At 42.4% G+C, this 19948-nt stretch overlaps 1 protein-coding gene across 7 annotated transcripts in view; it reads left to right on the top strand.

The window, feature by feature from the left end:
- Positions 1–19948, top strand: part of LOC309443077 (6-phosphofructo-2-kinase/fructose-2,6-bisphosphatase 4) — a 51206-nt gene that overhangs the window by 26143 nt on the left and 5115 nt on the right. For 6 of the 7 annotated variants that reach the window (XR_014184730.1, XR_014184731.1, XM_082059663.1 and 3 more), the window contains exons 3-13: positions 1052–1148; positions 3254–3320; positions 4295–4369; positions 5052–5108; positions 5421–5542; positions 7150–7357; positions 7934–8080; positions 8665–8769; positions 10486–10615; positions 10976–11038; positions 14091–14155. Coding sequence is in view for 5 of the 7 variants with exons in the window: in XM_082059663.1 (XP_081915789.1) it covers positions 1052–1148; positions 3254–3320; positions 4295–4369; positions 5052–5108; positions 5421–5542; positions 7150–7357; positions 7934–8080; positions 8665–8769; positions 10486–10615; positions 10976–11038; positions 14091–14155 (1136 nt within the window). In the remaining 2 variants the exon portion in view is untranslated. Of the gene's footprint in view, positions 1–1051; positions 1149–3253; positions 3321–4294; positions 4370–5051; positions 5109–5420; positions 5543–7149; positions 7358–7933; positions 8081–8664; positions 8770–10485; positions 10616–10975; positions 11039–14090; positions 14156–16842; positions 16935–19948 lie in introns of all 7 variants that reach the window. The other variant, XM_082059661.1, reaches the window with a different exon arrangement.

Below are 19948 nucleotides of genomic sequence, written 5' to 3'. Positions count from 1 at the left end.
GTCTTTTTTTCTGAATTACAACACAGCAATTGTGTCTATTACTTCTTTTCATCTTTCCCTAGATGAAGTCTGACAAGTAGTTATACGTTGACAGCTTCTCAAACAGAATACTTCAGTTTGATCTAACGTTTAAAAAAATGCTTTGCAGCTCAGCAGAGAAAATCTATAGGTCAGAAACAAGTTAAACATTAATTGCACTTCGGAGGCCTACTTCCAGTTGTCGAATGAAGTTAATTAGGGTACAGTGTCATTGTCTGCCACGTGGCAAAACAGAACTGCCCTGCCCTAATCCCGTGTCCAATACTGTGACACGTATACGGCCATAGACCTTATAGACCTTTGCTCGGATAAGGAATCGTTTTCTTTGACCACTGTTAAGAGATCGCAGTAAGATTAGATTCAGTACTGATGCTGTGGGACGGTGTATGGGTAGTGTTGGTTTTGTTTTTTTGGTTTTTTTTTTTGCAACGTAAGCATTTTTAAATAAATGGAACAGAGGTTGTGAAATAGTAGGTACTGATCCTTAAGGTGTATTAGAGCAGAGTTTGGAAAAAATGTTTCCACAACTTGAATTTCAAGTTTCATTTGTCAAAAGCAAGGTTGGCTCTTCCTTGCTTAAATAAGAGCTGGAAGTTTTGGGAGGTGCTGCCAGAATATTATTTCACTGCACATATACCCAGAAGAAAAAGCTACATTATTAGTAGTGCTTTATAGACTATTGAAATAGGCTTCCAGCCACCCCTGCAGAAGAGGAAAAGAGTTTCTTTTTTCCAAGCAAACCTGCAGACAGAGGCCCAGCAACACAGTCAAGAGGCTCCCTTAAAGCTGCCTACAGCCCGAGTGGTTTTTTTGCCATTTCCATGATTGTTGTTGTCTTTGTATTTAAAAACAAACAAACCCCCCAAAACACAAGAAGAAGTATGATATGTTGACTTAATACATGATAAATTATTTTGTCCTTGCAGGTAGTTTGGTTTCAAAGCTGTCATAACATTTGTCCTTTTTACATGAATACTGTTAGTTCCCACTAATGCTGGTTTCTTCTTGGCAGAGTTTAATGTTGGTCAGTATCGTCGAGATTTGGTGAAAAAGTATAAATCTTTTGAATTCTTCCTGCCTGACAACGAAGAAGGCTTGAAAATCAGGAAGTAAGTTTGAAAGTGTTTGGCTGTGTGATGCTAATTGTATTAAAATGGTACCCTCTGTAATTTGCTCTTAGAGACTGCCTTAATTTGCATTTTTGTGTGCTCAAGACCCTTACAAGACAGCAGTATAAAATGACAAGGAGAAGAAATTCGAGAGGAGGTGAAAATTGGTTTGTTTAGATTGCTTAGAATTTGGGATATTTTTTTCTTAATTGCTTTATTTCAAGCATCAAAAATGCAGAGAAGGTAAATACTTGATTCCTTTTCACCTTTGAGTCGACTGTGAGTGTTGTTACGGCTGCAGATATTCCAGGATATTTTTCACTCAGAGCAAAGCAGTTTTAAAAAATAGTTATTATTTTTCTTAACTTTTTGTAAGGTATCAGCTAATAGATGCGACTCTGCTCTCTGATTTCTAAAATGCCTTTTTAGAACTCCTGCGTGAATAATAAAGAAGAAAAAACCCACATAACTACTCGTCTTTTTGGTTTGCATACTGGAATTTTTCTCCTGGAGGGCTTTGGATGTATTTCTTGTTACCCATTCAAATGAGTGGTAATAAAACTATTATTTTCTCCCTGAAATTCTGTTTTTGGCCGCCATGCGGGTGTTTCACACAGTCAATCAGTGCACTGCCTCGAAAACTGCCATGTTTTGCTAATGCTGTGCAAGGCAAGGTGAGCACCAGTGTGAACATCTGTGCCCAGATGGAGCACTGGAGACTCCCCTCTCGCCTGGAAGGAGGTTGTGCTTTCACATGGAGGGAAGAACTTCAGAACAAAGAGAAGGTCAGAGCAAGAGGGAGCTGCCTGTCTTTCTTACAGATCAAACAGGAAGGTCTTCTGATTTTCTTGACTATTCGTTGGTTTTTTTTGTATGTTCAGGAGAATGCTTAAGGGAATGCAGTATGAAATGAGAAGAAACAAATTTTAGAGGAATGGAAATGCAATTTGTTGGGCTACTTAAAATAGAGAGGTTTTTTTGTTGATTGCTTCAGCTCAAGAATAAAGAATGTCTGGACTTTCCTACTGTCTGGACTGACTGTTGTGGCTCCCGCTGCTTGTCCTCTCTGTTCCCTTCCCCCTTCAGCAGCAGTTGGGTATTGTTAATGTCAGGGAAGACCAACTTGCTGAAGAACCTCCTAATCCTTTGTGACTGAAGCATAGACACGAGGACATGAGGTGCATTAGCCTTGCAAGCCCTTACCGTTTGCTTGGAGGTAGAGCCAAACCTTTAATGCGTCTCTGTGTCACCTGTTAGACTAAATGATGGGGAATATAACATGAAATGCGCTGTGTGAGCTAATCTGCCTATTTAGCAATGAGTAAAGAGGGTTTATATTTATTTAGTGAAGAGTTGACTGATGAATCTCAGTTCCTGACATCCATTAACTTGCTAATGTGGAAATACCGTCAGGAAAGCCTTCATTTTTCTTTTCAGATAAAGCTGTGCATGCAGAACATGATAAATGTAAGAGAAGAGTTACGCATTTTGGTCTGCAAGTCAAAATAAAGGAGTAATGTATAGAGAAGCTGTTGAAATGAGCAGGGTTTTATGCCAGTACTGCAAAAAGGCTGTACTCACTGGAAATAAATGGGGCTCTGTTCTACTAATGAGTAAATCGTGCACAATGTTCATGTGCGATTTTTACACAATAGTTCAGAAGAGAAGAAGTACATTACTGAAAAATAGTTGTCTGTCCACTTCAACTTAGGGCCACAAGATAAAAGCCTTAAGTTGATTGACTTTTTTCCCTCTTTGAGAATCAAATTAAGAAGCAAATATCTATGAAGAGGTAATTGGGAAAAAGGTTGCAGGTATGATTCGGTGATGCTTATCCTGGTCAGCTGAGCTGATGGGGTGTTCTGGGGTGATGTGTGGTTGCATCAGTTGCACAGAGGATCACTGGGCTGGCCTGGCCTGTTTTGAGGCAGGTGGCCATGGCTCTGTTTCCTTTGCATAGCTCGATTGACCTCTCAGGCTTTTTCCCATCTTTGCGGGGGGGGAGCTGATTAAAAAATGCGTGTTTTTGAGAGAGATTATCTAACAAGTGCATTAACAAAATGACTTGAACTGGCATTTGAGTTTTGTTCTCTTTCATTTTTAAGACAGTGTGCCTTAGCAGCGCTGAATGATGTCCGGCAGTACCTCAGTGAAGAAAACGGGCACGTGGCTGTAAGTTTCTTGTTGAAGATGTTTCCCTACAAAACAGTGTGTGTCTGCTGGATAACACACAGCCTGAGTCATTCCAGTATCCCTTCAGTGAATCAGGTGTTTTTTTCTTTTGGAGTTGTTGTTAGGTCTGCCTGTTGCTGCACTGAAGCTCAGGGTGGTGATGCTGTATTGAGCAACCACCTTTGTGGTTTGAGAGATTAGCTGAGGAGAGGGTAGCACTAAGGAAAATGCACCCCTTCTCTCCACATTATATAATGTACTGTTAAACACTATTGATATTGTGTATTCACATTAGTAATACTTTGTGATAGCATTGCTTTTCTGGAGACTACTGACATGACTCTGGTATTTTAATTAGCTGATTGGGGAAAAACCATCAACTGTAAGTTCTGCTGGGGGCATGAGGTAAACTTTATACGTTGGCAAACTTCATATTTGGTAAAACACTGATGTATACAGAGCTAAATGTAAGGTTTTAGAAAAATGGCTGCATATATCTTGCAATTCATGGGCAGGATTTACAAGTCTTGCAAATCTTCCCTTTAGAAGTTTTACACTCACATTTTGAATAGCATATTTATTGCAACATCTTTTTTTGTGTAGTATAAATGCACTAAAGAACTGTGCATTAGTATTTAATGCTGCTATGGGCCAGGAGGAAGGTTCTGCCCTGTGTTATGTGTTAGGCTCAAATTCTTGTTGCTTCTTCCAAATACAGTATTCTGTTACTAGTGCTTTCAAAATATTACTCTGTTTTAATATTTAGAAAATTGAGTGTAAAGTAGGAATATCTTTTGTTTTCCTGTTGGGCATGTTGGGGTAGCAGTTTAGAGGGAAGGGGAAGTGTTTTCATTGCTTTCCTTCACATTGAGGGGCTTTGAACCCTTATTTTTGTTGTTACTAACACAGTGCTTCTCATGGCTATGATGCTTTTTAAATTCCTCTCTCTCACCTTCTCCTGTAATTATTCCTAGGTCTTTGATGCTACAAACACAACTCGAGAGCGTAGAGAAACTATTTACAAATTTGGTGAAGAAAATGGATATAAGGTAAATCAAAGGCAAAGGAGTTCTGAGTTAATACCTGGACAAGTAAGGCAGTGATAGTTTTGCCTGTATCTGAGTTAAGTGCAGTAGCATATGCCACATCCTTCCTAGATGTTCTTGGTGCAGTTCGTATTTTTGCTACAGAAACGCAGAGAGAATTCTGTGTTAGTTCTGTACCAACCAAAAACTTTCTGTGGCTTTCTGCCTTCTGTCCAGGATAATTTTGCATTAGCTGTTCTCCAGTAATCTTTCATTTCCTCTAAACTTGTGTACCCATAAACCTTTGATACAGCAAAACACAAACCTCTTTTTAAGTGAGGCTGCTCCATTAGCTGAAAGGCTTCTAAATTATTATTTCAGAAGCATTAGTTGCTGTTTGTGTGGCTGAACTTGCATCCTCTCCATCCTCAGTTTTTATCACTGCAATTTTTTTTTACTTATAAGCATTGTTGGGGAAAAGAGTACAGAGCATGATGCTTCAGGGAACAGTAAGCCAATGATTTGTGATGAGGCTTTCTGGAGAAACCTGAGTCAATGAAGGGAAGTTAACTCGTGGCCCTGCTGAAACAGGGATTGGCATGGAAGTGGGCGACATGGTGCTGGTGTGTGTTGGTTTCCAGAGGCTTTATAACGCATCTTCCTTCTTCCCTCCTTCGGTACCCGTGGCTTCCCATTCGGACTGAAGACTTTTTTTGTTGAGTCTGTATGTGTTGATCCAGAGGTGATTGCTGCAAACATTGTGGTGAGTATAGAAAAGTTTGCTTTAACTCTTTTTAGTCAAGAGGTTTAAAGGAGCTCAGTATTCCTCCTTACAGGAAATTCCAGAAGAAAAAACCATTAGCTCCCATTAATGGAACACTTTTCACTTCTTTTCCTGTCCATGTGTATACTAACTCAGAAGTTTAATTCTATAAAGAATAGCTGGTTTTGCTTTACATGTATTTTAATTAAGTTCCAGAAATAAGGTTTTGTGTTCTGTTGTGCCCCTTCTTATTTTATTTAAATTCCATTAAAAATGGAATTACTGTACTACTGCTGTTTTTATTTTAAACAGCAAGTGAAGCTGGGTAGTCCTGACTACGTTGATTGTAGTAATGATGAAGCGACAGAAGACTTCATGAAAAGAATAGAGTGCTACAAGAACTCATATGAGACGTTAGATGAAACTCTTGACAAGTAAGTGATGAAATAATACTGTGATCACAATTGTGATATTTTAAGATGTTTCCTTAGAGGATGGAGCATCCCTTGTTGGGGATCAGGGCTTTCTAGTCATGTTTGTTTAATGGCTTGAGCTCTCTTTCCTTTCACAAATTAGACAGAGTTGAGTTTGGAGGTGTAGCTGGAAACTTGCCTGCTTGAGGAAAGTTGGCTATTGAGTCTACTCTGGAACAATGTTCTTTTTGATTTACCCACTTGGAGAATGGTATGGTTCTTCTGGAACAGAAATTATTCCAGACTTGCTGTAGTGGTTGGTCGTTACTAGTTTTGGTTGGGTATTTTTTAGTATGTAGTGATTTGTAAGTATGAGTGATTTGTAAGCATAACTTCATTTGCTGATATGGCTGAGATGAATTTCTAACACATTGGTCTTAAAAATGTGACTTCTGAATTTATTTATTTGTACTTGCAAAGTATCCTGCAGACAGAGGGCTGTGAGAAGCTTTCATAGCTAGGTTATTTTCCCTCATGCCAAAGAACTTACCTGTTTCTCATTCACTTTCAACACTTGAAAGTAAGGTAGGGATGAACCATGCGAGGAGGAGCCCTGTTCTCTTGCTGCAGTCCAGGATTTCAGTGTGGGTTTTAGAGCTGTGCTCATACAGCTGCTCCTGGTTTGTTTTGGGACCAGTGCTATAGAGAAGGCTGCGCTGCATTTTAATGTAATTGAGCGTAAGTGTGAAGCTGGTTCAGTCAGATCAGCTCATGCATGTAGTTTCTGTCACAGGCCTAATGGTTGTGCTTGAATGCGATAGTAATGATTAACTCCAAAGAGATGAGGTGATGATGCTTGGTTTTATTATAAGTTTGCTTCATTTATAGTGGTGTAATGTCTCAAACGCATTGCTGGGAACCAATAGTGCTTACTTTCAGCTCAACAGATTTTCTTCCTCCTTTAAGCTAGAGGCTACTTTGAAATTATAGCAGTGAAAATTGAAACAATAACCTTTCTGATGCTAAGAGAAGGTAGTGATGGGGTAAATGATAGTGCTGTTAATAAATAGTTGTTGATAGAGTAGTTGAGAGAACGTCTTGCTCCAGGCTAGTCCTTGGTCCTTCTGATCTGTAGTTTTTCTGGAAGGGTTACCTGAGATGGGTAAATAGCGACCTGTGCCTTTTGGCTCCTGGTGTAATCAGACAAATACTTGCTGTGGGGGAAGTGTTTGTAACCCGGAGAAAAATACCTGGTGGCGTGAAGTATCTGGATATCTTATTGCAGCTACCACGGTTGAATGACTCCACTGAACTTTCCTGTCAGTGGGAGGGCTGTATTTTTCCAAGAGCAGGATCCAGATTTGAGAGACAAAGTGCAAGTAAAGGGAACAGAGAAAAAAGAGATGTGAGCAGCTTACATGTGAAAGGAATAGAGTTCATCCTGTACCTTTGGAGTATTGCGTTATTTCTTAGGACTAATGCATATTCCATGGGAAACTGAGGATTTGTTTCTTACTTTTGCTTGTTGCCCCTTTGTTTTATAATGAGAGAGAGGGTGGGAAGGTTGTGGTATATGCTAATAGAAACTATGTGAAATCTTATAAATCTTTTTTGTTTGCTCGTGAAAGGGATCTTTCTTATATTAAAATTATGGATGTCGGAAGGAGTTACCTTGTGAACAGAGTAATGGATCACATCCAGAGCCGGATCGTCTACTACCTCATGAATATCCATGTGACTCCTCGGTCAATCTACCTCTGTCGGCATGGAGAAAGTGAACTCAACCTGAAAGGGAGAATAGGAGGAGATCCCGGACTGTCTGTCAGGGGGAAAGAGGTACGTGCCTTCTGAGCAAGTGTGACTGGGTTTTGTGTATGTCTGTGCATGTGTCATTACAGCTTCCTTCCTCTGCACCTTTTTCCTCTTAAGGTGTTTAAGAAGGATTTTTTTTCTAGTTGCGTATGTGGGTAGTGGAAACTGGATGTACTCACTTTGTGTGTTGTGATTTGGTACGCGCTCCTTACATCTCAATTCTATGGGCTGAAATTCCTTTTTATTGTACAGCACAAAGCAGTTGTCAGGCGAGCTTTATTTTGTAACTGTATTTTTGTAAGATCCTGGCTTGTTGGATAATTGGAAAGGTTCATAAGTGAAAGCTGAAAGGAAAATTCCTGGAGGTAAAGATGGGAGCTGCAGAAAACTTGTGTCTTCCTTGTATTCCTTTCCTTCCCTCCCCTCCCCTGTCCCTCTTGGCTTAACAGAATGTGTTGTATTTTTAGCAAAAACTTCAATGGAGTCTTTTGGAGAAGTTCTAATGAGTTTACAGAGGCTAGATAGAGCCTTTGTGTTCCAAACTGAACACAGTGTGTTGGCTCTGAGCCCTCATCCGGTGTCTAATGTTTTTTCTTGCAGTTTGCCAAAAGCTTGGCACAGTTTATTAGTGAGCAAAATATCAAAGATCTGAAAGTTTGGACCAGCCAGATGAAAAGGACAATTCAGACTGCTGAAGCCTTGGGAGTGCCTTATGAGCAGTGGAAGGTTTTGAATGAGATAGATGCAGTAAGTTGTTTTCTAAACATCTGATAAATTGCTTTGTTTGCTAGAGAATGAAGTACTTAATTTTGTAATTATATGCCTTTTATGGGGTAGAAAGTAATTTAAGCTGGTTCTGGAGGCTGGAATGACTCTCATTAATTCCTGTTAACAAGGCTAAATGTTTTATTAACATTTGCTGTAATTAATTTGGGCTTGGTTTGTCTTTCCCAGTAAAACTTTCCCCTGTAGAAGCCTTGATGCTAATAAGTTTTTGGTAGGTGGGGGTTGTAAAGAAAAAAGCTTTGCTAGCTGGCACTTTCCAACTGCACTCGTAAGATATGTAAGCAGGGACAACAGATCAAATGTGGCCTTGGTCAGTGACCTTGCTTGCCCATGGATGTAACTTCACTTGTATAGGGATTTAAGGATTCCTTCTAACCACATCTGAGTCCAACTGAGTGTTCTGCTCATCACTTGTGAGAATTTTAAGTGTCAGAATAACAAAATACATTGTTAAAAGTTGGTTACATATGATTTTATTTAAGAGTGATATCTGCTTTTTGCACAGCTGGAAATCCATGCTTTAAAATTATTTTTACTACCTATAGGGAGTGTGTGAAGAAATGACATATGAAGAAATACAGGAAAATTATCCACTTGAATTTGCACTGAGAGACCAAGACAAATACAGATACAGATACCCTAAAGGAGAGGTATGCTAATTTTTTCTCTCTTCAGGTGCAGTGCTTCCTTGTCATCTTTAATAAATGCATGCTGTCTTTAGGAAGAAAAAAAAAAAAAGAAAAGTAATAAAAAGGTTGTTCACTCTCCAGGGGGAGCACATAGGAGCTTGCACAGATTGAACTCAGACCATTTAATTTAATTCAGGACTTGAAAAACGAAACAATGGATTTAGAAAGACAGTTGAGAGCTTTTATCTTTTGGGCTTGGGCATCGTTTCTGTGCTGGTCCTGCAGTGATAAAGCAGGAAGAGTGATTGCAAGGCTTCAAACTATTGCATATGCCAAGCACACTGCCAGGATTGCCTTTTTCTATCCATCCGTGCTGGAGCGAAGGGCTGTTTTGCATGCGGCTCTGGCTGAAACGCTGCGGAAATCTGTAGCCACGTTGGTCTTTCACTTTAATAAACTCCTTGCCTCTGGGAAAATAACTTGCGGCAGCTTTTCCAAAGCAAAGCCATGGCAGCACAGCAATGACCAGATGATCACAGGCCCCTGTGGGTGCTGCAGGCTGGGGGTGGGGCAGCAGGGCCGAGGGGACATTGGACCAGCTGCTCCGTTTGTGTCCTGGGGAGCTGTTCGTGTCCTGAGAAGTGGAGCTCTGAGGTCTTTCCTCAGCAGTCAGGAGTAATCACTGTGCTAAGGGCGGCCTGTGATAAGAGCTGGGGTGTTGTGGCTGTGACCCTTGTCTTACTAACGAGGCAGTTATTAAGCTGCAAAGTTCTCCTAATCCATGTGAACAAGGAGTGTTTGTTTTTCAAACTGATGCCATCCTCCAGGATGGTGACAAACATTCCAAACCACCCCTTGGGGTGACCAGTTGACCTCAGTGGTTTGTCCAAGGCAGTTTCTGTGTCATAGTAGCTGTCGCAGGGTTTGCAGAGCCAGGCTGGAGCCCGCTGGGTCCCTCTTGCCAAGGTCTGGGTCAGTTGTGCTCTCCCCAGCTGGGCAGCCCCCACGCCTGCACTGGCACCAGGTGAGGCCTTTCTGCTCTGGTCCTGCCTGCCCTGCTGCGTGACAGGCTGTGTGACCCTGTGTGCCAGGCAGGACACGTTCTGCAAGTCTTGTCTTTGCTGTGCACGTGAAAATCACCTTTAGCACACACACGTGGAGGTCTTGCTGGTGACCCACAGCAGCAGAGTCGCTGTGCATGCTGCATGGGCCGGGCTGCAGGAGGAATCGGGCCGCCTGGCATGGCGAAACTGGGTGGGATGGTGGCTGCCGTCACCAGGCCAGCTCACCAAGCTGTTAGCTGGCTTTCAAAGGGCAGCCTGAACAAGTCAGGCTTTGTGAACGGTTTGCATGCTGACTGTAGGCTGGGCTTCCCAGATTTTTGCTTGGGAGAGAGATGCTTTTGAAGATGAGGTATGGAAAATAATGTGCAAGACTTAACCTGTACATTTGCAGGTGCTGTGAATTAAATTCTAGGGATTTTATGAAAATTCTTGATCATAGTGACTAGTTTAATACAGCTTTTCCATGAGGGAGCTGTGTTTTGTTATATGGATGCTCTTTGGTAGTCTGGAAGACCTGGACTGTGTTCCTAATGTAAGGAAAATTATCACTACAGTATTTGTGCCCTAATGTAACATGTAGAAGATGAGTAATATGGAAGTATGATCAACTTTTATGTATGATTCAAAGAGTTTTCCCTTTTTAATGTGCTGTGTATTTCTGTTCCCCTCCCAGTCCTATGAAGATCTTGTTCAAAGACTGGAACCAGTAATTATGGAACTTGAAAGGCAGGAAAATGTGCTTGTCATATGTCACCAAGCTGTCATGCGCTGTTTGCTCGCATACTTTCTAGACAAGCCCGCAGGTGGGTCTTCCTTGATACATTCCAAATGATCTAATTTTTGAAAATTTACTGATTAGAGTTCCAAACAGTGAATTCTAACAATTTCTTTTATCATCAGAGGGTGGTTGTGCTTGGCAAGTATGCAAATGTAATTTTTTCCTATTTGCCCTCCCCACATAGGTGGTTTTTATTGAGCTGCTTCTCGCCTGTTAGGCTGTAATGTTTGTTTTTCTGCAGCTGTTTGAATAGCAGTGCTAGGGAAGAAAACAGATACTCTGTCAGATAAAAAGAGACTTTTAAGTGGTTGACCTGTAACATAATAGAAGAGTTAGCATTCTTGTAATCCATATTTCATATGTAATTTGTTGTTCAATTTCTCAGAACAACTGCCTTACCTGAAGTGCCCGCTGCATACAGTCTTAAAGCTGACGCCAGTGGCTTATGGTGAGTGGTGTTAAGTGTATATAATGTATAAGTAACTATACTGTTACTTATGTCTGTGTTACCAGTAAACTTTGTGAGGCATTTCAGTTAAAACACATTTCTAATTTATTTTGCTGTAAAAGAGAATTGAACTCTTAGTTTTGACATTCATGTATGTCTGTGCAGCTTTGAAGAATCAGTGAATCCTTTGGTTTCCGTTTGCTTTGCGTTATGCCAGAAAATAGGTATATATTAGTGAAGGCCTGAGACTCCCAGTGGCTGTAACTGCTAGTGGACAGTTTTCTTTTGTACTCAGTTCATACTGTCTCACTAATTCCTCTGGCAAACCTGTGCCACTTACATATCTGGTACAGTAAGATCTCAGGTTTTATTATGTGTTGGAGGGTCTTGCTTTTTAGAAGACAGGCAAATTTAAATTTCTGTAGGTTTAACATCTTACAAAGGGAGCTCCCTTTACCCTTAAATAAACTGGTTCTCTTTCCTGAAGATTTTGTTTGTGAACCTTCACACAACCACGTTTGCTGTTGGCAGCAGCTGTTACCAGGCCTGGCTCAGGGGCCTTAACTGAGATTTGCCTCCAGCTCGTAGAGTGTGTGGTGTGGGTTGTAACGGGTGTTAGGCTGATAGCTAATTATGTTTTGCCCATGTTTCAACCTCAGTGTAACGTGTGCCTGCCGGTAATGTTCTTTAAATGATGGCTTAATTATATCTTCCTATATCTTATTACACTTCAGAAGATTATTTATAGACAGAATTATCTGCACAGCTTACCAGGAAGTGGATTGCCAAAAAATGCTAGTTGAGTTGTTCATCAGAAATGCAAAGTTGTCTTTGATTATCAACTTTGAAAAGTAGTAGTCTAGACATGTTTTTTGTTAAGTTTCTAGTGAAGTTGTGCCCAAGTAAATAGCTGTTACACTGCAAAATCTGTCTGAAGGGATTTTTGTTGTTTAATTGCAGTGACGTCCTACAGTGAGTAATAACTGTCTATGCTTTGGTGACCTCTGGTGTTCCCAGCCTTGCATGACAAGCTGGAGTTCTGAAAATAGAACACCTAAAACTTGGGTTTACACTTTTTTGTTTGTTTGTTTGTGTTTGGTTGGTTTGGGGTTGTTTGTTGTTGTTTTGTGTGTTTTGTTTTGGTTTTCTGGGCTTGTTTTGTTTGTTTAAAGTGGGAAGTTGGGTGACTGTTCATAAATCTTAAGGGGACCCGGATGTTTGCAGTATTTACTGACCCACTGAATGAGAAAGGAGAAGTGGTATGAAATACAGTCCTTGTCCTTTTGACTCCAGTGAAAGAAACGCCATGGTTATTTTTTGAAGCATTTGATATGTCTGTCTGATGAGCACACTTCAGACGACCTGCTCTTTGGGACTTGGCCATCTGAAAACACAAGGACTATGTGAACTATTTATACACTAGTATTGTGCAGCATGATTTCAAGCCGTGTCCCTTGGCCGCAGTGAGGGTGCGGGGTCAAACACGGTGTGTTCATACATCCAGCTGATCCTGTTCTGGGGTGACACCTCCCCAGGGGACTCTTCCTGGCGCTGGAAGCGGGTGTCACTCCCACCCTGCACATCTGAGCTTTAGTAGGGGAGCATCTGTTCCAGCTGAGAATTGGATTAGGATAAGCGGGACTCTGACCCCAGAATCCAGTGTAGCAGTGTCTGTGTGGGAACACAGGAAAGAGAAGCTGCATCTTGCTCTGGTAGGAACTTGCACCTCGGTGATGAAAAACGAGTTGGGAATATGCACGTTGCAATTAACTGTGGAGTAACTCATGACCCTTTAGTTTATATTTAAAGCTTTCCATATGGTATTTTTTCCTGTCTTAAGCTCGGCCGGCGGTAAGGACTGCGAGGTCTGGGGGAAGCGCGTCTGCTGTGTAAGCCGTCCTTAGGGGTGGCCACAGCCAGGGCCCAGAGCTTCTGCTCGCTGTGGGGTCACAGTGTATCTGTCAGCAGGATGACCAGGGACTCTTCGTGCTTTTCCCCCTTAAAATCTGTTTTCCTGTTGACTGTTTTGCGGAGTGCTGGCCCTCTTGCATTGGTAGCTCACAGTGGTTGTGACAAATGGGGTTTCTCAGAATAGGTTTTCTTAAGGAAAGCCAAATATTTGTCTTATTAATTTATATTAGTTTTTTTGAAAGTGCAGTGTTTTTCTAAAGAAGGGCTAATTTTCCTGGAGTAATTTCCTGAAGTGGCATGCAGTAATTCTGGGGAGCGTGTTGCGACTTTAGAAAACAAGTGAGCACAAAACCATAAACAAACATTGGTGATGGAAGACAGACCCTGTGGTATGTCAGAGGAGTCTGACCATTAATGAGGGTTGTGCAGGGTAATGCTACTCTGTAAGAGTTGTGTTCGTGTGAGGTAAGACAGAGTTTGGCAATTTGATGTTGCTTAAAATGATGTGGTGTCAATGTATTGAGTAACTAATTCTCCTAAGTGGGTCAGCTTATGCTACCTACATCATAGTTGTCTCTTCTGACTTTAATTTTTCTCACTTCTTTGGAGTTCTCCTGTTTTTGGGTGGAGAGAAGTTCCTTTCCAGAAATCAACTTTAAACTTCTGTTTAGTTGGGGGTTAAAACTCTGTGTTGCACTCAGAGGAATGGGGTTGCTAATAACACACACTGTACCTTCTCATAATCATTTTCATGTTTTAAAAAATGAAAGCAGCATTTATCTTGTGCATTACAATGAAATTCTAAGAAGTTAAGGATGTTTAAAAACCAAAAAGCTACAAGTAAGAACATTCTGGCTGAATGTTGTTCATGTGTGTTTAACCATGGAATTTCTTTCAAAGACAATAATGATAAAGCTAAGGTGAGAATAGGAGATGGATTATCTCATTTGGAATACGTTAATTGTGGTGGAATAGATTTGTTCTAACAGCTTTTAACTATTCAGAATTTGGGAGATTCTAGTATAGTATAAGTCAGAAGGGGGAAATGATTAACCTTTACTAGCTCAAAACTGGGTTGCATCTTTACTATAAACATACTTTTAAAGCCAACCAATTCTAAAAATGTGTTTTCTATCAACAGGATGTAAAGTCGAATCTATATTCCTGAATGTCGAAGCTGTGAACACACACAGAGATAAACCCGAGGTAAGAATGGTTTTCAGATCAGATAACTTCACATAATGTACTGTCTGAGCTGATTTCCATTGTCTCATGGTTAGAAATGACTTGATAACTCAGCTGAGTGTATTTAATTTTACAAATCAAGCTTTACTACTACTGGTTTGCTGTTTGGGGGCTGGGGAGGAAATCCCATTGATGGAGCAAATTTATATCTTACACATGAGCTCTGGCTAGTAAAACGGGTCATCGTCAAACATTTCTGCTTCCCTCGCAGATCCTCGTGCCAACGCTGCGGGTATGGTGCTGCTTCCCTGGGGGGCTGAGCCGTGTGCCCGCTGCTCAATTCAAAGTCAGTTTGATAACGTGAGAAAGAAGGGCTGTTTGTGCTGGTTTTCAGAACAGTGGTTTATGGTGAAAAGGAATAGAGTGATAAATGTGTTTTTATGTGTATTCTGTAAGGCACGCAACAGAAAATGTGTTCCGTATGTGAGGGTGCACATTTGTGGCGGTTGTGGAGATTTCGTGCTGGAGGGTTCTGCAGAGAAGTTTCGTTTTCATGGCTTTGGGTGTTTGAGTTCTGCACACGCTGACTTTTGGTTGTTCATAGCCAAGATGTTTTCTGGTAGATAGTAGCTTTGTGTATTTCCTTTCTTTTTCCCCTTTTTCCTTCTGCTCTACCACTTTTGTGTCTTAGTTTGGTATAGGAAATCCATTCTGGTTTCCCAGTGCCCAAAATGCGCTGGAGAAGCGTGATGAAAATCGAGAGCGTGTCTCAGAGCAGGTGGCAGGTTATCCGTGTGAAGTTACATAGATCAACTGAACATCTTTAGTTTGGCTTATAAAATATTAGTGCTGAATTTACAGCTTGCTGAAGTATCTTGGGAATTGCTGTTGGAAATGCCACTTTTCTAACTGAAGATATTTATTTGGGGGTGGGGAAACTCCGCCTGAATTGCGAAGTGACTCCAGTTAACACATTTAGTGAGTGATGGAGCTGCCCTGACGTTGGGTTTGGGTGGTTGTATTTCAGGTGCATGTAGAGGGTCATGCGGGAGTTGTAGTGGACACAAAGCTGTTTATTTAGAACAGAAATAAATCATGTTAATGAATTTTGAAAAAGACAAAAAAGGAGCATTTTTACCCAAAGACCCCAAACCCTGTTCTCCCTCTGTCCCCAGAGAAACCCGAGCAGTGCTGTGGGCTGGTGGTGGCTTTTCATGCAGTGGGCTGAACAAAGGACTGAGTTGGTCCTGTTCTGTTTAAACGCTGCTCGAAAGGCTGTGAACATTTCAAAGTCTTTCAGTGACATCCCCTATGAAAATGTTAATTACTTCTGTAAAATTTTCCAATAGTCTGTTGAAGTCAAAGCATTTAATTAAATACCGTGTCACAGATAACCAACATCGTCAAACAATGAAGCTGTTTGCCGAAGTGTACTGTTCCGTGCCCCCACAAGTGATTCGCAGCCGTGTTTCAGAGCAGCGCGCTCCCGGCTGCAGCTGAAAGCCTCTGCTTTCACATCGCAGGAATGCAGGGAAAGCACCAGACTTGTTATGGTATGTGTGGACTTCATTGTACCGTCAAGATTTGCCTGAAGTGGATTGAAGCCTCATGTTTGTCGGCATTGTAGTGACTTAAGTTCCTGACCTTTTCAAATGAAGGAGTCTGTAGTCCTTTAATTGAAAATAATTCTGGGGAGTTACTTTAGCTGTTGCTTGGGTTCCCTCTTTGGGCCAGAAGACAAGCACTGGGGTGAGATGTGTGCTTTACATCTCTGTCTGAGTGAATGACGGGGAGATGGCTCATAGCAAGAACTACAGATCTCCTTTTTGCTTTTGTGGATGGAAGGGGAGAGGGAGATGTTAGTGAAGCTGAGTTTGCTTACCAGGATGTAAAGCAAGTACCACTCATGAAACCAATCAGCATGAGCTTTCAGGAATTGGCAAGATTTGGCCTAAAATGGGCCAAATCTTAGACTGAGATCTTGGAATGAACTTCCCAACAGTTTATCAGTCTGCTTTCTTGGTCGAAGGGGAGCCCTGGTCGCACATCTGTGGTACGGTGGCAGGTGTGGCTCCTGCGCCAGGTTCTGCGCGGCTGCACTCACGGTTGTGCTTCCTAACGCGAGGGTTTGGCTGCGTTGCTGTTCTGCTTTTGCTTGGGTTTGAATAATTTGCTGCACTGGATGTAATTTTTTTTTCTACAGCCTCTGCAAAATGAGGTGAGGTCTTGTTGGTGTGATCAGTCTCGCATGGTCAGGGTGTCCGGGAAGAGCTTGTTCTGGTTTGTCAGGTGTAGTCCATTGCCTGTAATACAAGCAAACGTTGAGATCTTCCCTTGGGGAAGAAGCGTGTGGCACAGTTAGCGCAGCACTGGCAGTCGCTCGGTGGGCAGTGGTGTGCGTGCCGAAGGACGGGTTTCAGTGATTCCTGCTTGGGCCTGTGCAGCGTTTCCTCCTGAGCACGAGTGACCTGAGCTTGTGGCAGTACTGTCGGTGTGGGATCAGCCATTACTGTCCCTGTTGTCCTGCTCCCTGGTTCTGGAACACCAACCAGCTGTCAGTCGCGTTCTCGGGGTGTGGGGGGGTTAAAAGAAAATCTCTGCTTTGAAATAAATGCAGCTGTGTACTTGTAAAGGAGTCTGATTGGTGGTTTTGTTGCTCTTACTGCTGCATGATAAATATTCTCCTCTGTATTTTTATTATTACACAGAATGTAGACATTTCCAGACCTCCTGAGGACGCTCTTGTAACAGTCCCTGCTCATCACTGAATCCCGTGTGCTGATCAACTATCGAACTTGGGGTGCTGTTTTCATCCTACTACTTCAAAATAAACAGAAAAACTAATCATTCCAATCACTTTGAAATAAAAAGGCCCCAACCAAACCCAGCAACTCAAAACCCAAACCAAACGTTTGTACAGCGCATGACTTGAAAAAAAAATATCGAATCACAATAAAACTCTGTTGCACTGGTTTATTTATTGTGGATGTTATCAAACACTGATCGGCTGTCACTGAATGCTGTTTGGGGAAATTGCTCTAAGTTAAGAATCCTGCAGCATTAAGTTTTATTGTAACAGCCAGCAATCCTCTAATGTTAGTTGCAGTGTGTTTATTTACAAAAGCCATGAAACACAACATCCTCTGTGAGATAAGAACAAGCTGAATTTTGATTTCTAGGCAGCAGTATTATCTATTTCAGTGCCCTTGGGAGTGATTGGACTGCTACGTAGCATAAAATAACAACCCATAGTTACTGTAAAAGCTTAATCCTGCTGATGTGTAGCTCTTGTGCTCTAGATGTACTAATTACTGACGTGCTCTTTGAAGAGAGTAGCAAGGTTTCAGTTAGTTCCACAATCATTATTCGAGGTGGAGGAATGTGTATAAATACTTTTAATATATGACTTTTCTTAACAGCTGTTCTGCATTCAGTAGGCTTTAGGGTTTGTGGGCTGGTGCAAGTGATTTAAATTTCCTCTTTTCCTGCTTCTTGTACGGACGTGGGTGATGGAACATTTACAGCTCTGCTCCATGTATTTTATACCCAGATAGAACCAAATAACCTGTTGGCCGCAAAACCTCCTGGCTGTGCCACTTGGTGTTTAGTTAAACCAGTGTCCCAGGATGGGCTGGGACTGGGGGGAACATGAATTATTTTATTCTCTCTGTCATGACTGTGACATGGGAGTGTTTGTCACTTTTCAGTGTTTAATTGCTCCAACCTCTTGGCATGAGCTTTGCCACAGGAGAGGAGATCTGAGCCTGCCCTACCTGCTTGTGCGTTAATTAGTGAGTCCGGTTGCTTTTACCTGATGGTTGAGGTGACATCCCTGGGAGGTCGCGGGGACACTCGTCATAGTCGGGTGCTGCAAAACACACCGAGACAGGTCGAAATACTGTCACCTCCACGGGCCATGACTGAGGAAATACTGTGCAAGTCTAAACTACATGCACTATGTTTTTGATGGAGCCAAATTCTGCACAGGCATCGTTGTGGAAAAAACGGGTTTTGCTGCTTGAGAAGGGGGGATGTCTTGGGCTGTTGGAGGGGACGGAGGGGGAAGATGAAAGGGCTGGGGAGGAAGGCTGGGCTCACGTGATCTGCAGCTGGCAGAGGTGCAGGGAGGGAGAGCGGCGGCCGGGACCCTCTGTCCCCCCGGCTGCTGCCAGCCCCGTGTCCTGGGGCTGTGCCTGTTCTCTTCACTGAGCATAACGCTCACTGTGCTGATGGGTGCAATGGAGTGAAGTGCATATTTAAAAGCAGTTTTGCGCTTTAAGGGGTCTCCTATTACATCAGAGTTGCATAATAGTCCTGTCTGGCTGATTTTCATAGTAAAAGCAAGGCCTGATGTGAGCGGGAAGCAGCAGTGACTGTTGGTGGCACAGCTTACCAAGGGAGAGCAGCTGATAAGTACCAGCTTGTTGATATTGTGCTGTCTCTTTCTCCCTTTACGCCGGTGCAGGTTGTTCAGCTCTGCAGGGCCCTTATTAACCGCATCTGCTCCGCTGTCTGCCCTTCAGAGCCCCCTTCCCAAGAGGAGCCTCCATGCAAAGTCTCCCCATTTTGGTGTGAAGATCATATCAAAATAAAACTGAACTGTCAGATTCTGTTCTATTTGGAAACCCATAGCTCGCTCTTTCTTTGGGAGGCTCTGTTCTGTAGGAAAAAAAAATGTATGAAGTAGGGAGGAGCATAACGAGGAGAGGAGGAACAGCGGTATAGAACTGTATCTGGTTCGTGTGTGTGTTTTGAGTGTTTGCAGAGAGGACTGGGTGCGATGGACCCTTGTGCCAGGCACCAACAGACTGGTCTGCTCCTGCCCCAGGGAGCCCTGAGCCCGGGGCTGCCCGTGTGCCTTGCTAGAAAGTGTGTTTACAAAAGGTGCGTGTTGGTTTTATTCCCGCTCCTGCATTTCCTGGGCTCTCCAGACCGTGTTGCAGCTGGTGCGTGGTGGTGGCTGCTGCTCCCAGGGTTTTGTCCAGCTGTTCTGGGTCCTGCCCAGCAGCTGCAGGGACCCCTTTTGGTCCCAGAGTCGGGCCACAGCCTCGGTTGTGTTTCTCAGCAGCAGCTCTGTTCTTGTCACACAACTGTTCCCTCTTGATGCTCGGGGCTGTTCTGGAAGCAGGTGCTATCCCAGCTGCCATAATCTGATGTGAATCCTGTAAGTAGGAATCCATGTGCCATTAGTGAGGATATTAGTCCCTTTCTAGGCCCCAGTTCACCTGGTTTTGCGGTTAGGTATTCTGTTTGTCTAATTATGGTTTATCCTAGACAGACTTTTCTTCATGACGGTTCAGTGTTCACTTCTACAGCCTTTTCTCCTTCACATTTACTCAAATTGAAGCACTTTTTTGCTTTCAACTCTCTTGACTGTGTATTGATATTCCCTCTTGGGTCTGTTGCTAAGATGCTGCTTTCATCTGATACCTCTCAATGATGTAAATAAACCGTATCTTCTGCCTTGTCCTGACCACCTTGTTTCCTTTCAGTTTCATGTTGGAGCTGTCTGCTTCTTGCTGCTTGTGGACTAATTCCCAGCACCTCTGGATTCCTGCGTATTGATGCTCTATTTCATGCTCCATTTAATTTTCTTTGAATCAACAGCAGATGCTCCGCTTAAAACATTTTAGCCAATAATGTTGGAGTGCCTGTGGAGACACCTCCACGGTCCTAAGGACTTTCTGGCTGTGTTGCTAAGAAAAATACAAACAAAGGAAACAAATGCCAGCATGGTTTTTTTCCTCCATTATATTCAGGCCATGTGTGACCTGTTTTGCTCAGCACTCACGTTTTCAGGCAGTTGCAGACAAT

This window comes from Streptopelia decaocto, assembly GCF_964273445.1.
Source record: "Streptopelia decaocto genome assembly, chromosome: 8".
Lineage (NCBI taxonomy): Eukaryota > Metazoa > Chordata > Aves > Columbiformes > Columbidae > Streptopelia > Streptopelia decaocto.
The sequence above is the reverse complement of the archived record's forward strand: the minus strand, read 5'-3'. Positions and strand labels throughout refer to the sequence as shown.